The following is an 18,349-nucleotide window of genomic DNA, read 5'->3' on the forward strand; positions in this document are numbered from 1 at the left end:
ACGACAAAATCGTTTGATCTTAACCCTATAGAAACTGGTTGAGACAATTGGATCATAGGGTGAAATGTAAAAATCAACATCCCCAAAGTTTGGTATGAGTGTGGTTTGAAAAGTTCTCGGAATCACCATGAGAGGTCAGTGCTAGCACAACAAGTTGTTCATGTGATATTTGTTGTACTGTTGCCTGTAAACGCGTACCATGTCAATGCTCTTAGAAGAGAGCTGTGGCAGTGACGGTTCTGTTGTTGTTCCTGCATAGTGATTTGCGAAGATGGAAAAAATCGAGATTCGAGCAATGATTAAGTACGTCATAAAGAAAGGTATGAAAGCAAAGGACATTCATGCCGATTTCCAGAATACACTGGGTGCTCTGCTTTTTCATATTCAGCTGTTGCCAAGTGGACAAATGAATTTAAATTTGGTCGGGAGAGCTTAGATGATGATCTGCGCAGTGACAGGCTAAGATGTGCACAAAATGATCATGGATGATCGCTGATTGAAAGTGCGTGAAATTGTTCACGCTTGCCGGATGTCATGTGAATGGTATATCACACTGTAACATAAGAATTAGAAATAAAAAAATTATCTACAACATGGGTGCCATGACTCTTGTCGCTGGATAAAAAACGCATGAGAATGTACATACCAGAACAATGTTTGACCTGTTTCAGGAGAAACGAACAAGATTTTTTGCTCTGTTTTGTGACCACAGATGAAACTTGGGTGCACTACTATACCCCAGAGACAAAACAACTGTCAAAGCAGTGGAAACGTGCTGATTCTCTGCCATCATATGACAATTCCTTCGGCAGGAAAGGTCATGGCATCAGTTTTCTGGCATGCGAAGGGGATTCTGTTTGTAAATTATCTACCTACTGGGCAAACAATTACTGGAGAGTACTATGCTAACCTCCTGGACAAATTGCAACAAAAGATACGTGAAAAAAGCCCAGGTTTAGCAAGGAAGAAAGTCATCTTCTATCAAGACAATGCACGCCCACACGCATGTGCCGTCTCCATGGCAATATTACACTAACTAAGGTATGAATTGATGCAACACCCGCCTTATTCACCTGATATGACTCCGTCAGACTTCCATCTCTTTCCAAAATTGAAAATTTTTCATGGTGGACGAAGATTCACTTCAAATGAAGAATTGATAGTCGGAGTTATCAACTATTTTGCAGGCCTGGAGGAAAATCTTTTTCGAGATGGAACATTGTTGACCAAGTTCATTAGTCTACAAGGAGACTACATTGAAAAATGAAAACAAGTTTCAGTGATGTTAGTACTTTTTTGTATTCTGTTCTGAGAACTTTTCAAACCACCCTCATACCTTTATGAGATTTAATCATCAATGAGTGGCTTCAGCTGTGTGTGATATACCTGAACAAATTTGTGGAATACCTTCCTCACTGAATGAGGCTATTATTAAGACTGGATACAATGTTAAACAGTATTATTGTGAAGTCTCCTGCGGGGAGGGACTAACTTTTTGTCCAATGTGATGTACATGGTATCTTAATGGAGATGAAATTTCTTCTGTCAAATTTTCTTCTCTGTAAGTAATCACTTATTTCTGAAGTGTATGTTGCTGTAAGCATGAAAATAAACTTATGTACATTTGTTTAACTATTATGTGTAAACTTAGGTGAAGTTTAGTCATCTTGTCATAGTGTTGGTTATTTTGTGTAAGATCTCCACAACTCCAGACACTGAAGACACATCACCCCGAAAATTTGTAGTAGATACTCAGAAGGAACAGAGAATAGCATCTGTGGAACAAGAATCTGGAAATCATGAAGAAGGTGAAATGCTTGCTGGAGGAAAGGAAGAGGAGGAACCTGAAGAGGAAGATGCAGGAGAGCTCGATTCTGAAGATGACAGTCTTGGGGAAAATTTTAAATACTACCAGCGTCAGTACCATTGACTGTACTTTCTTTAATTTTTTTAGTTACAGTTGCGTAAGGATTGTTAAAATGGTTTTCCTGTTTAGTTAAATAGATCAATAAAACAGGGCTCTACTTGTTTCTGCATAAATTAGCATTTTAAAAATTAACATTCTTTTCATTTTTCTGTATTTTTTATTTCAAAACCTTCAAATTCAGTAAACATATTTTGTTTCTATAGTTCCAAAGACAAGGAAATTGCAGAGAGAAGAAGATGATGAATCTGGAAGTGACAAAGAGATTCCTGTAGTGAAAAGCAAAATACCAAAGAACATGGGTGGACAAAATGCACAGGTGAGTCCTTTATTTCACAGTAAGACATACAATAAGTGTTACCCTGTCAAAATATATACATTTTAATGTTGGAGGGGGGGGGGGTGGATATGTTTCTTTGTTGTTGTTGTTCAGTCCACAGACTGGTTTGATGCAGCTCTCCATGCTACTCTATCCTATGCAAGCTTCTTCATCTCCCAGTACCTACTGCTAACTACATCCACCTGAATCTGTTTAGTGTATTCAACTCTCGGTCTCCCTCTATGATTTTTACCCTCCACACTGCCCTCCAATACTAAATTGGTGATCCCTTGATGCCTCAGAATATGTCCTACCAACCGGTCCCTTCTTCTTGTCAAGTTGTGCCACAAACTCCTCTTCTCCCCTATTCTATTCAATACCTCCTCATTAGTTAAGTGATCTACCCATCTAATCTTCAGCATTCTTCTGTAGCACCACATTTTGAAAGCTTCTATTCTCTTCTTGTCTAAACTATTTATCGTCCATGATTCACTTCCATACGTGGTTACACTCCATACAAATACTTTCAGAAATGACTTCCTGACACTTATATCTATACTCGATGTTAACAAATTTCTCTTCTTCAGAAACGTTTTCCTTGCCATTGCCAGTCTACATTTTATATCCTCTCTACTTCAGCCATCATCAGTTATTTTGCTTCCCAAATAGCAAAACTCCTTTACTACTTTAAGCATCTCATTTCCTGATCTAATTCCCTCAGCTTCACCCGATTTAATTCGACTACATTCCATTATCCTCATTTTGCATTTATTTATGTTCATCTTATATCCTCCTTTCAAGACACTGTCCATTCCGTTCAGCTGCTCTTCCAGGTCCTTTGCTGTCTCTGACAGAATTACAATGTCGTCGGCAAACCTCAAAGTTTTTATTTCTTCTCTGTGGATTTTAATTCCTACTCCAAATTTTTCTTTTGTTTCCTTTACTGCTTGCTCAGCATACAGATTGAATAACATTGGGGATAGGCTACAACTCTGTCCCACTCCCTTCTCAACCACTGCTTCCCTTTCATGCCCTTAGACTCTTATAACTGCCATCTGGTTTCGGTACAAATTGTAAATAGCCTTTCGCTCCCTGTATTTTACCCCTGCCACCTTCAGAATTTGAAAGAGAGTATTCCAGTCAATATTGTCAAAAGTTTTCTCTAAGTCTACAAATGCTAGAAACGTAGGTTTGCCTTTCCTTAATCTATTTTCTAAGATAAGTTGTAGGGTCAGTAATGCCTCACATGTTCCAACATTTCTACGGAATCCAAACTGATTTCCCCCACGTCAGCTTCCACCAGTTTTTCCATTCGTCTGTAAAGAATTTGCGTTAGTATTTTGCAGCCATGACTTATTAAACTGATGTTTCGGTAATTTTCACATCTGTCAACACCTGCTTTCTTTGGGATTGGAATTATTATATTCTTCTAAGTCTGAGGTTATTTTGCCCGTCTCATACATCTTGCTTACCAGATGGTAAAGTTTTGTCAGGACTGGCTCAACCGAGGTTACCAGTAGTTTTAATGGAATGTTTTGTACTCCCGGGGCCTTGTTTCAACTCAAGTCTTTCAGTGCTCTGTCAAACTCTTCACGCAGTATCATATCTCCCATTTCATCTTCATCCTCTTCAGTTTCCATAATATTGTCCTCAAGAACCTTACCCTTGTATAGACCCTCTATATACTCCTTCCACCTTTCTGCTTTCCCCTCTTTGCTTAGAACTTGGTTTTCATCTGAGCTCTTGATATTCATACAAGTGATTCTCTTTTCTCCATAGACCTGTTTAATTTTCCTGTAGGCAGTATCTATCTTACCCCTAGTGATATACGCCTCTACATCCTTACATTTGTCCTCTAGCCATCCCTGCTTACCGTAGCTATTTTGAGCTATATGAGTGTTTTCTAATTGTATTATATTATTTGGTGCAACATCAACAATGTAAAATTGCTTAAGGATTTAACAAGTATTAGAATGAACACTCAGTTCAGTTGCCGAATTGGATTTTAGTGCAAGAGTGAATGCAAGCGTTAAAAGGAGTGTGTTTGCATAAATACCTATTCTATTCTGCACAAAGTGACATAAAAAGGTACATTACAAAGAGCTAACAACTTCATACTAGTTATCCAAATTTTAAAAATGCTGCAGATTCCAATGCATTCTGTCTGCTATGTATGAGGGCTATCTGAAAAGCAACCTTCATAAGGCTATAAAGAAATAAAATACTGGAATAACTAAAGCCAATGGATTAAAAGTAGTAAAACTATTTTTATAGTACTTCTTTACATAATTGCAGCTTAGATTCAAGCATATATCATATCTCTTGATGGATTGGTAATTTTCTTCTACATAAAATTCTACCATATAAATTTTGGAATCAAACGAGCACAAAACTTGTTGTACCTTAATTGTTTACTCACCATCTCACAGAAATCTGCAGAAAACTGATTGATGGAGACATCATGAAATGCTGTTTTTCACAACATTTTTTGTACTTTTCTGTAGCATCTCTTTTTTTGACTACAGACGGATGGCAACTTATGTTATCATCATAATAAACATCATCATCATCATCATGAACATGTTTCCTTTCTCTCATAAATAAATGATAACATTGGCAATATCTTCACTCATCGGATTTCGTCCGTATGCACACAAATTTTGCAGTGATTATTGCGATTTGTTACAATTTGCAGCTACAAATAATAATAATAATAATAATAATAATAATAATAATAATAATAATAATAATAATACCACCTCCATCATGATCTATTAAAATAAAATGAAGTAAGTCTAGATTGCAATAGAACATTTATTACAAAATGGCAACCAGTTTTAGTCAAATAGTAACCATCTTCAGACCATATGCACCATGATGGCAGGTGGTGACATTGAACAGAACAGGTATCATAGATGCGTGAATGTCAGCTTCTCAGAATAACCATAGAGATGTTTACAAAAACACAATATGTGATTGGTTGAGACAGACGCGCATAGCTGCCATGCTCAGCCATCAGCAACTATTGGTGATCTTCTTACGCTGCCCGTACTATAATAATAGGGATTTCAAAGCTGGCTATATTCCTGTTCATCTTATTTTTTATCTTGTCCTTTCTAGTAATTTGGTTCATAGTTTTCATGAGTCTCATTTGTCCCATGAATTCCGTGTGGTGTAAAGGTCTTCAAACCATAAACGAGAACTGACACAAAGTACACTATCTGATCCAAAGTATCCAGACACCAATTAATGAACATTATTATGGGGTGTGTGCAGTCTTCACTTTTGACACCTTGAACCCTGCTGGAGACACTTTCAAAGAGTTGTTTGAATGTCTGTGGAGGATTGGCAGTCCATGCTTAAAGAGCCAAAATCGAAGAAGGTAGTGATGCGGTATCCTGGAGTCTGGGCAGAAGTCTATGTTCTAACTCATCATAAAGGTGTTTCATTGGGCTCAGGTTGGGACTCTGGACAGGCCAGTGCAGTTTGTGAATCTTACTGTCCACAAACCTTTGCCTCACAGATGCTGCTTTATGACAGGGTGCATTTCATGCTAATACAAACAATCATCATCCCCGAAATGTTCCCCCATTGTATGCAGTAAACAGTCTAACGTTTTGACGACTTAAGGTGTGAGCGTGGGTCTGGGTTATACTGATTTATTTCCCCAAACCACATTCCACTTCTTTACAAGATGACTTACTTGGGGTTTGTAGCCACTCCTCTTTACTGGATAGTCGGCTGCTGGAAACTCTCTTGACTTCTTCTCTGTCGAATAACACTAGTTACAGGAATGTTCAAGCCTCTTTCTACTAATGAAATAAGTAGCCATACAAACTTTATGTTTTGTCAATCAATGATGTATTTGACTTTCATGCACAGTAAAAATTCTCACTTTCAACATAGTATGTAACTTCAGTAAGTATCTCGTACAGTTGTATGTTAGAAAAAAATTTATTTACATTCGAAAGAAAGTCTATTTAGACATCATGACTTTCAAAAAAGGAGACTGAAAAAAACTCTTGCCTCTAACAAGGCTGAGCAAGAGTCTATATGAGTACTTTTTCAACTGGTCTTGTTTCACATAACAGTAGTCAGTGACACAATAAGCACAAAGCTGCATATGGATTCCATGGTTCTTCCATACATACACCCACTAACACATCTATGGATTGCCCTGTCAGGTAATGGTCGGTGCTTTTTGACCACTGCATCTACTTTCTTCCTGCGACTGATTTTAAATCTGCACACACAAACGTGACGCGCAGTAGGTAGTATTTTACCATCCCACACTCATATCTAGAATATCGTGTGTTTGAGGTGGTAGAATGCTGAGTGGTTCTAGAATTTACACAAAAATTCTCAAATTACTACATATTCCCCCCCCCCCCCCCCCCCGACTGAACACGTGATATTTTATATGTAATCATTAGTCACATAACATCACTCATAACAACAATTCATATCATAACAGTATGCATTTCTTACATATGTTTATATACATATCTTTCCTTTGAGTAACAATTCTGTCCTTTCTTACACAATCTTTCATTTATTTTTTCTCTACCCTTTTCTTATTTTACTTTGTTGTTAAGACATGAGCATTTATTCATTGTTTTTGTCAGCTTTACTAATATTTAGTAATTGTGAGGACTTTATTTCTTTTCTTTAATTTTTTTTCAGTCGCAAACTTCATGTGTTTAGAACACATGAGTAATCTTTTTTCTATTCTTATCTTTTGTACTACCTTTTTCCTAGTATGTACTATTTTCATTATTTGTAGCTTGGAGGAACTCGAGAGAAGTGAAAGTGTTCTTTTGACACTCATTTACTTCCACGAAACATAATAATGCTAGTCGTTCATAGAATTTACACTTTCCAGAATAATTTCTATAAAATTTATGACTTTTGTCACGATACTGTCCCTTTCTCCCAGGATCAGCACCTATTCCTTGCTTGTGGATTGACCTTATGAGACCACTTCCTCTTTCCATTCTGGCAGGTACGCCCCTTACTAAACATCTCTATTTTTTAGGACACAAATCATCCTATCTCCGTGCAGGTACGTCTGCCCTTTATACCTAGTGAATGCTGGGTACTCCCCCTTATCCTTTCTATGTAGACCTCATGGTTCATTACCCTAATATACATTTCTATGTGTACCATAATTAAGTATCTTCTGGTAAAGCTATAAATCTATTTTAAACTTCACATTCATTCTTTAATATATCATTCACTCCCTAGAGTCCTCCTCTACTTATCAACTTCTACACTTTCATTAGATATTACCTCTATATATTCTACTTACATTCCACTATCCTTCAATTCATCAGAGTTTTTATTGCACTGACATTGGTTAGTGATCAACCTGACTAATTCTACTCCCATTACTCATTGCTACTTTATAGTTGTTCATTATGTATGTGCACCTCTTCTTATGTGTATTCGATGTAGAACTGTCATAACCCCCCATATATGTGCTACACACCTTTTCCGCCTACAATACCTGGCGGTTCTCACATCGTGACAGGCTTTGTCTTATATAATTTAATGTTTGCGTAGAAGTGTATATTTGTGTATATGTGGATGTAAGTTCATGTAGTCTGATTCTTTGGCCTTCTTATCTAAAGATGAAATGTAGGTTATTAGTAACCACGGAAATGAGGAAGCACTTCAGTGATAGAAGTTTATAAAAAGATATACAGGTCCTCAAGATTAGAAGTAAGAAAGGGAAAATCAGATGTGGTTGCTAGGATTGAAGAAGAGAAAGAAGATTTATTTGTTCTTGTAAATCACGCTTTTAGCTACAATACCCACCCCTTTCAAAATTTATACAAACCCTCCCATCTATATCACATCTCATATAAGGTATAAAATACTTTATACAAAATAGAAAAGCTATACACTTGGGTATAACAGTTGCTCAGTTAGTCACATCATATTATATTTTCCACAAGCATAATATTCCATTCAATGTATTTCATCTACACATAACTTTTTTTGATTCTCTTAAGTTATTCTCTATTTTATGGTCATTGTTGTTGTGTTGTTGTTGTGGTCTTCAGTCCTGAGACTGGTTTGATGCAGCTCTCCATGCTACTCTATCCTGTGCAAGCTTCTTCATCTCCCAGTACCTACTGCAACCTACATCCTTCTGAATCTGCTTAGTGTATTCATCTCTTGGTCTCCCTCTACGATTTTTACCCTCCACGCTGCCCTCCAATGCTAAATTTGTGATTCCTTGATGCCTCAAAACATGTCCAACCAACCGATCCCTTCTTCCAGTCAAGTTGTGCCACAAACTTCTCTTCTCCCCAATCCTATTCAATACCTCCTCATTAGTTACGTGATCTACCCACCTTATCTTCAGCATTCTTCTGTAGCACCACATTTCGAAAGCTTCTATTCTCTTCTTGTCCAAACTAGTTATCGTCCATGTTTCACTTCCATATATGGCTACACTCCATACAAATACTTTCAGAAACGACTTCCTGACACTTAAATCTATACTCGATGTTAACAAATTTTTCTTCTTCAGAAACGATTTCCTTGCCATTGCCAGTCTACATTTTATATCCTCTCTACTTCGACCATCATCAGTTATTTTACTCCCTAAATAGCAAAACTCCTTTACTACTTTAAGTGTCTCATTTCCTAATCTAATTCCCTCAGCATCACCCGATTTAATTTGACTACATTCCATTATCCTCGTTTTGCTTTTGTTGATGTTCATCTTATATCCTCCTTTCAAGACACTGTCCATTCCGTTCAACAGCTCTTCCAAGTCCTTTGCTGTCTCTGACAGAATTACAATGTCATCGGCGAACCTCAAAGTTTTTACTTCTTCTCCATGAATTTTAATACCTACTCCAAATTTTTCTTTTGTTTCCTTTACTGCTTGCTCAATATACAGATTGAATAACATCGGGGAGAGGCTACAACCCTGTCTCACTCCTTTCCCAACCACTGCTTCCCTTTCATGCCCCTCGACTCTTATAACTGCCATCTGGTTTCTGTACAAATTGTAAATAGCCTTTCGCTCCCTGTATTTTACCCCTGCCACCTTCAGAGTTTGAAAGAGAGTATTCCAGTTAACATTGTCAAAAGCTTTCTCTAAGTCTACAAATGCTAGAAACGTAGGTTTGCCTTTTCTTAATCTTTCTTCTAAGATAAGTCGTACGGTTAGTATTGCCTCACGTGTTCCAACATTTCTATGGAATCCAAACTGATCTTCCCCGAGGTCGGCTTCTACCAGTTGTTCCATTCGTCTGTAAAGAATTTGCGTTAGTATTTTGCAGCTGTGACTTATTAAATTGATAGTTCGGTAATTTTCACAGCTGTCAACACCTGCTTTCTTTGGGATTGGAATTATTATATTCTTCTTGAAGTCTGAGGGTATTTCGCCTGTCTCATACATCTTGCTCACCAGATGGTAGAGTTTTGTCATGACTGGCTCTCCCAAGGCCATCAGTAGTTCTAATGGAATGTTGTCTACTCCCGGGGCCTTGTTTCGACTCAGGTCTTTCAGTGCTCTGTCAAACTCTTCACGCAGTATCTTATCTCCCATTTCGTCTTCATCTACATCCTCTTCCATTTCCATAATACTGTCCTCAAGTACATTGCCCTTGTATAAACCCTCTATATACTCCTTCCAACTTTCTGCCTTCCCTTCTTTGCTTAGAACTGGGTTTCCATCTGAGCTCTTGATATTCATACAAGTGGTTCTCTGTTCTCCAAAGGTCTCTTTAATTTTCCTGTAGGCAGTATCTATCTTACCCCTAGTGAGACAAGCCTCTACATCCTTACATTTGTCCTGTAGCCATCCCTGCTTAGCCATTTTGCACTTGCTGTCGATCTCATTTTTGAGACGTTTGTATTCCTTTTTGCCTGCTTCATTTACTGCATTTTTATATTTTCTCCTTTCATCAATTAAATTCAATATTGCTTCTGTTGCCCAAGGATTTCTATTAGCCCTCGTCTTTTTACCTACTTGATCGTCTGCTGCCTTCACTACTTCATCCCTCAGAGCTACCCATTCTTCTTCTACTGTATTTCTTTCCCCCATTCCTGTCAATTGTTCCCTTATGCTCTCCCTGAAACTCTGTACAACCTCTGGTACTTTCAGTTTATCCAGGTCCCATCTCCTTAAATTCCCACCTTTTTGCAGTTTCTTCAGTTTCAATCTGCAGTTCATAACCAATAGATTGTGGTCAGCATCCACATCTGCCCCTGGAAATGTCTTACAATTTAAAACCTGGTTCCTAAATCTCTGTCTTACCATTATATAATCTATCTGATACCTTTTAGTATCTCCAGGATTCTTCCAGGTATACAACCTTCTTTTATGATTCTTGAACCAAGTGTTAGCTATGATTAAGTTATGCTCTGTGCAAAATTCTACAAGGCGGCTTCCTCTTTCATTTCTTCCCCCCAATCCATATTCACCTACTATGTTTCCTTCTCTCCCTTTTCCTACTGACGAATTCCAGTCACCCATGACTATTAAATTTTCGGCTCCCTTCACTACCTGAATAATTTCTTTTATCTCGTCATACATTTCATCTATTTCTTCATCATCTGCAGAGCTAGTTGGCATATAAACTTGTACTACTGTAGTGGGTGTGGGCTTCGTGTCTATCTTGGCCACAATAATGGGTTCACTATTCTGTTTGTAGTAGCTAACCCGGACTCCTATTTTTTTATTCATTATTAAACCTACTCCTGCATTACCTCTATTTGATTTTGTATTTATAACCCTGTATTCAGCTGACCAAAAGTCTTGTTCCTCCTGCCACCGAACTTCACTAATTCCCACTATATCTAACTTTAACCTATCCATTTCCCTTTTTAAATTTTCTAACCTACCTGCCCGATTAAGGGATCTGACATTCCACGCTCCGATCCCTAGAACGCCAGTTTTCTTTCTCCTGATAACGACGTCCTCCTGAGTAGTCCCCGCCCGGAGATCCGAATGGGGGACTATTTTACCTCCGGAATATTTTACCCAAGAGGACGCCATCATCATTTAATCATACATTAAAGCTGCATGTCCTCGGGAAAAAATACGGCTGTAGTTTCCCCTTGCTTTCAGCCGTTCGCAGTACCACAACAGCAAGGCTGTTTTGGTTATTGTTACAGGGCCAGATCAGTCAATCATCCAGACTGTTGCCCCTGCAACTACTGAAAAGGCTGCTGCCCCTCTTCAGGAACCACATGTTTGTCTGGCCTCTCAACAGATACCCCTCCGTTGTGGTTGCACCTACGGTACGGCCATCTGTATCGCTGAGGCACGCAAGCCTCCCCACCAACGGCAAGGTCCATGGTTCATGGGGGGGTTTATGGTCATATCCAGTTTCTTTTTTTTTTTTTTTAATTTTTAGCAGTAAGATTATAGGATAGTTTTAGATTTTAAAGGAATTCAGTGCAGGAAAACTATTTTGGAAGAAACACTGAAAACAACTTGGGATCTGATGGTCGCCACTCTGCCCGTTAACTCAGAATGTTAACATCCCTGAGGGATATACAATTTTACATCCTTTCCATTGTATTTCCCCTTTTCTAATCCAGTTGTGGGGTCTACTAAAAATAACGTCTTAAGATGGGTCACCGTTTGTACCTGGTACGGTCCTTCATATTTTTGAATAACTTGTGAGTCTTTTTCTTCAGATTCGAGGTGGGAAGATGATGTCTTATAAGAACCAGGTTATCAACTTGGTTCTGTTATGCTTGCTTACTCTTCGTATCACCCTTTCAATCAAATTTTTAGAAATTATTTCCTGATTTACTTCTTAATTGACACTAGGTTGTTCAGGCCAATTAAAATTCTTAATTAAAGGTTCTCCTACAAAAGGTTTTCCTACAACATCTAAAGGTGTCCTCCCAGTTGATAAATGGGGTAATTCATTTAGGATAAGTTCAGAGTCCTTAATTTTCGTTGTCCACGAAGTATGTTTTTTTCAAGGCAGTATGTATGACAGTTTCCCAATTTCCTTCATTGCCCGTTCAGACGTATTTGATAGCGGGTTATAACTGGATATTAACACTTGCCGAATACTTACCCGTGCTAGGAATTATCTAACTTTGTTGCTCACAAATTGTGGTCCATTCTGTGGTCTGTAAGAAACCATTTTTGGTTTACCTACTTCTAGAAAGTATTGTTGTAAACAGTGTACAACTGACTGCGTATTTGCTCTCTTAATAGGATATGGTTTTACATATTTTGTCCAGCATTCTATGATAACCAAAATGCATGATACTCCTCCCTTTCCTTGTGGAATTGGTCCAAAGAAATCTGCTTCTGTAAGGTTGTGTTAATGACTTAGGGCTAATAGGATACATTCTGTATTTCACGTGAGTATTACTCTCTTTTACTTTCTGGCAAGTTTCACAGGTTCTAATCAAAGACACTATTTTATGCCCTAGTTTCTTGAAATAATAACATTTATTCATATGAGATATGCATTTTTTGATTCTGAAGTGTCCATATTGTGTGAATATACTATACAAGTTCGTCTTCGGAATACACAAACGCCAATGCTGTGATGTTACACTGCCTCTCCAAAACAAGTTATGATCTACAATTTTCCATTTTACCAATTGATTAGGAGGTAATGTGTTATGGATACACACAGAAAATATTTCTGTGAAATAAGGATCATGATGGATATTCTCTGTTATTCTTTGAACCATCTCTTTTTACCGTGATGTTCAGATATTCTGCTGACATAAAATTAATGGCAAAAATAACGCCAGGCCCTTCTGTACGTTTCAAGTCATCCATTCTTGTGGGTATCCTCAATAATGCACCAGGTACTATATTTTCGGAACCTTTTACGTATCGTTTCTTGATATTGTATTCCTGTAGGAAAAGCATCCGGCACATCAACCTGCTGTGTAGTAATCAACTACTCATCAGAAAGGATAAATCCATCGTGCTAAAGAATCTTGCCTTTTCAAATTTGGATAACAATTCATCAGTATTAATTGGCCGGTCCCTCTCCGTATCTGTATGTCGATTCAATGTATGAGCATCTAAGACTAATCGTACCCTGCCTGTAGCTTTCTTCACCACTACTAGACGATCATTCATTACAATGGAACTTCCTTCTATAATATTATTATCAATGATTTTGTTAATCTCGTCCCGAACTGCTTCCTTCAAACTCACTGGTATTGGATATGGTTTGCAAAAGAATGGGGTGTCAACTTTGATTTTGAACATACAAATATAGTCGCTGATATTACCTGGACAATTGGTAAATACCACTTCGTACTCCATTAAAATTTTATACAAATCTCGTCTTTGTTGATAGTCTTGTATATCAGTTAGATGTGTTCCTTGATCAACATTATCGATTTTTGGTGATAATTGTGCTGTAGCTGTTAATCTTGGACACTGGTGCTCCGTTGTTTGTTCCTCAAAGTGACTATTTGTTACAAAAGGTGTCCAGCATCTACTGCCACCTTTAGCAAAACAAAGATGATGTTCGTCAAAGGTTGAGATAACTTTAAACTCTAACAACCAATCCAAACCAAACAGTACGTCTCTATTAATATTCTCTATCAACAGCATTTGACTAAATAACATATTTCCAATACTGCAGTTCACCTGAGTTTCGTATCTTACAAGTTTACTTTTTGTTCCCGTTATCCCAATTATGTATACTCCAGTCACTGGCAATACGGTATGTACTGTTTATTCTGTTTCGAATTATAAAATGCATTTGAGATAAATATACCTCACTTCTCAAATCTATAAATATGTTAACCTCTGAATTTTCCACTGTACCTGCTATTATAGGTTGTGGGTTATTAGTAGCTAAGCTTGGTTCTTCAAGCAACAACCATTCCTTTGTGGGTATTTTGTGCGTAAAGTTGACATACTTATATGGAATAGGGCCTCCTAATATATGTCCACGACCTGGGCGCTAGGTACTACATTCCTATTTTGTGTCTTTTGGTTACTCGGTACAAATTCTTGAGAAGTTACTGGCTCTAAATTTGAATGTGGATGCTTCTTTTGATAATTACCGTTACAACTTTTCTTATTGCACTGTTGTACTTTTGATAAGTTTGCCTCATGCCTTTTAAAATTATTCCCGCTATTCATTTTATAGTTCTAACTTTCACTTTGGTGTAAAGTTTCGTTGCAGTCCTTATTTATTGCATCAAGTGCATCAACAAAAGACAACAACTCTTCTACCATTTTCCAATCTTTTCTCGCATAAATGGGCAATCGTCTAATTAAAATACATACCAATCCCTCTTCTTCCATGGGTTTATCTAAATACTTTGCTCATGTTAAATTCCAATCGAGATATTTCCTCATAGTACCCCAAGTATTATTGTAATATTTTGGGTCCCGTGGATCTGATAACCAACTTTTCTTGAGCACTGGAAGACCAGTATTTCTCTTTAAATTTGGTTTTAAAGTCTTCCCAAGAGGAAAAATTCTCAATATTTACTGTACCCCATTCTAAGGCATCCCCTAGAAGATACCCCACAGAAAATTCGATCTTCTTAGAATCTTCCCAATTTTTTGGTAATGCTTGGTTAAACCTTTCTAAGAAATGGGTTGGATGTACATCTCTGTCCGGCTTAAATTTAGGGAATTGTCTCGATAACCCTGAGTTAGCTCTCCATTGTAAATCAGTCACAGCTTCACTATAATCCCTTTCATCATTAGAATAAACCTAATGTAAACAAACACAAACGTGATGATTGGTTAGAAGCCGTAGCACACCTGCACTGGTGGTGTTATGCCCCTGGAAGTAGGTCCTACTTACGTATTAGATATATTATTACTAAGTTACGTTAAATGAAACTTTAAGATATTCAAATGTATTAACAGCCATAGACGTTTTTCTTAATCATGCTGTAGCTATGTAGTTTTTATTACAAAAATCTTGTACAGTCACAGCCTCCGCAGCATTGTGCTCTTATTGTCACGCTGTTAATGCGTAGTATGAAAATGGCTGAGGCTGCTTTCTGTTCCGTAGTGGAATGTGCGCATGGAACACGGTGAAAAAGTACCGAGAAATAGGCTGTTCTTAATGTTTTTCATAAATTTAAGGGTGTAATGCAGTTGACTAATAAATCCACATTGTATGTGTAGCGCAGTCGGTAGGGTGACGAGATATGATGTCGAGGCGGTTATTCGTGCGTTGGTTCCAATATCCCTTGTCATTCTTTTTTCTTGTTCAGTTTGAAATACCTGCATCTCGTAAAACTCATCATTTTTTATAAGTAATGTACGTCGTCTTGTTTCTAATTACATATTAGACGCGAAATTTCTGTTTGCATTTCAAATACAAATTCTTAATTATCAAAGTTTTATGAAAGACTGTTCATAAAAGTTGTTTAAATTAAGAAAACATAACAATTTCGATTTTAAGGCAAAAATGAATAACCAAATCCTCTTTGTTTGGACTATGTCCATCGTTTTATACCACAGGGATAGATGAGTATCGTAGAAACACGAAAAACAATCATTTTCGCAGCATCGAGCACATCATACAAATACTGCAGTTTTACATTTGCTACTGCACCATTACATTATGAACCCAACAGAACTGATCTGGAGCCAAGCTGAGAGATTTGGACTGAGAAGTAACAAGTCTGTTATGCTCCCAGGCATACTGGAACTAACACACACACAGCTTTTTCACACGTCACTGCCAAATGCTGGCGGGATATAGAACGACTCGTCATAAATGAAGAGAAAATGCTGCTCTTGGTTGGTTTTGTGGATTCTGTTGTTGATAGGCTCATTAACAACGTAGCATGTGACACTTCCAGAAATGAAATGTATTTCTCGGATTCGGATAAGGAAGGAGCTAAGAGATTACCAGACGACTGGCTATAAGTAATACCTTCAGTGGCTTCAATATTTAACTATATGGTGAAATCCTTCAACACTCTCTTACGTTACACACAGCTTAATGCAGAAAAATTACCCTGTGGTTCGGTCAGGAATTTTCATCATTCTTGAGTTTAATTACGTAATTAGTACATTAGCTAAACACAATAACGTGTTGCGGTTTTCGTCCAGTCGTCTAAGCTGCGTATTGTGGGAGCTTTTCAGTGTATTATTTCATTCTGCTTAAAAATTAGAAGACATTCGAAGCTGTATTGATCCTCTGCTCGTCTGCGGTCAGTGCTGTCCAAAGTTCAATGCACGCTGTTGTCCCATAATATTGCTAAGTTGATGTGCGCATAACATACAGCACAAAAGGTACCCTTATTATCGTACTTGAAAGTACTCGAGACAGCTTGCCAGCAGTCCCAAGTGAAACAGAAATCCAATGAGGTTCCAGCAAACGCGGAAGAATACATAGTTCAATGTTTACATCAGGTTTATTCTTGATGATGAATGGATTATAGTTCACACAATGTTAGGTGAAGGTACCCTTTTTTCTACTTTATCTTGGATAAGCTTAATTTCTTTCTACAGGTCGTCTATACCCTTCATGGTAACATTAAGTTCAGAAGAAGGGATAGGCGATACATTACTGGATGTTATTCTCTCGGCAACTTTTCAATCTATAATTTCCCCACACTGTTCCTCCAAACTAATTACATTTATAATATCAGAGTTAGCTATTTTCTCTTTGAAATTTCTTTCTACATTATCTACCCGTGGGTTGACACCTGTACTTTGCGACTGAATGACTCGCATTAACTCATTCTGCTTATCTACACACTCTTGCAAAGTATACAACCCATGCCTTACATCATTATACTTAATATTGTACATTTTTTCAAAGGCTCCTAACTTTTCAATATGTTCTAATTCTACACTATTACAATTGTTCTCAATTGTAAGTTCTAACCTTTCCGACAAATCCTGAAAGGTATCATTCTGTTTCTGACTAATGTCGGTAAACAGATGATAAATGTGAGTAGTCCAAGAGTTTGTCAACTCATTCTTTAGATCTGCTTTTGAATTCTCTGCTTTAGTACTTACAGCATCGAACTGTTTTCAAAGTGCCCATTCCTTCGCATGGATTACTAAATTCTTCGCTTTGAGAGTCGACCTTGGCACTTAACAAACCTAAATTTGTCGTTTGGATATGTAGAGTTTCCCTCTGAGCATTTAAAGCTTCACTCTGGGTATTTAATTGAGAATTTACTAAGCCTAGTTCTTTACTTAGAGTGTCCGCCCCAATAGCTGAGTGGTCAGCATGACGGATTGCCGTCCTATGGGCCCAGGTTCGATTCCCGGCTGGATCGGGGATTTTCTCTGCTCAGGGACTTGGTGTTGTGCTGTCTTCATCATCATTTCATCCCCATCTGGTGCACAGGTTGCCCAATGAGGCGTCGAATGTAATAAGACATGCACCAAGGCGGCCGGACGTACCCTGCAAGGGGTCTCCTGGCCAATGATGCCAAACGCTTATTTCCATTTTTTACTTAGAGTCACACTTTGAGCTGTGATTAAATTTACCAACTCAGCCCAGTCAGGCACTTCTTTGCTAATTTTCATGGCCATAGCTAGGTCTTGAGTTTCCCCAACATGTTGTATATTTTCCATACTCTTGTATGCTTTAGCGTTTGTAAGCATTTAAAACTAACTTTAAATAAGAGAACTACACAAATAAAGTTCACTCTACAATTGTACCAGTTCGTACTAAAGTAATGAAGTTTTGTTTCATGCTCACCCGGCGTAGAATTCTCGTAGCATAGGTGAGCGGATGTGCAGGCAGGTCAGCACTGGTGAACTGCAGCTGGTGCCACCGGTGTCGGATGGACGTTGGTTTCCGCGTCTGCGTCCCCGCGACTTGTGTGAGAGCTGTGTACTCTCCGCACTGGATCTTCTTGGTTGAAACGTTCCATGCGTATTTCTTCTTTGCTGTTTTATCATTGTGAATTTTTCATGTCTTCACCATTTTTCATTCAAATTTTTCTCCATAGTAAATCCCTTGTCGTATTATGTTTGGTTGCTAAGGTAACACATAACAGCTTCTTTTCTCATTTTTGACTGAAAATCCCCCCCCCCCCCCCCCCCCACCACCACCACCCACACACACACAGGGCGCCACGTTCTAATGTTCTGATGACTTAGTGTGAGTGTGGGTCTGGGTTATACTGATTTATTTCCCCAAACC

The 18,349-nt window shown here is 38.0% G+C and overlaps 1 protein-coding gene across 12 annotated transcripts in view; it reads left to right on the forward strand.

Annotated features, from left to right (window-relative positions):
- The window catches only part of LOC126260787 (aspartyl/asparaginyl beta-hydroxylase-like), a 231,451-nt gene that overhangs the window by 165,953 nt on the left and 47,149 nt on the right, over positions 1-18,349 (forward strand). For 10 of the 12 annotated variants that reach the window (XM_049958181.1, XM_049958127.1, XM_049958155.1 and 7 more), the window contains 2 exons: positions 1,697-1,916; positions 2,131-2,243. In XM_049958181.1, coding sequence (XP_049814138.1) covers positions 1,697-1,916; positions 2,131-2,243 — 333 coding nt within the window. The remainder of the gene's footprint in view (positions 1-1,696; positions 1,917-2,130; positions 2,244-18,349) is intronic. The other 2 variants (XM_049958200.1, XM_049958209.1) reach the window with 1 other exon arrangement.

Source organism: Schistocerca nitens, chromosome 1 (assembly GCF_023898315.1).
Source record: "Schistocerca nitens isolate TAMUIC-IGC-003100 chromosome 1, iqSchNite1.1, whole genome shotgun sequence".
In the NCBI taxonomy this organism is placed as follows: Eukaryota; Metazoa; Arthropoda; class Insecta; order Orthoptera; family Acrididae; genus Schistocerca; species Schistocerca nitens.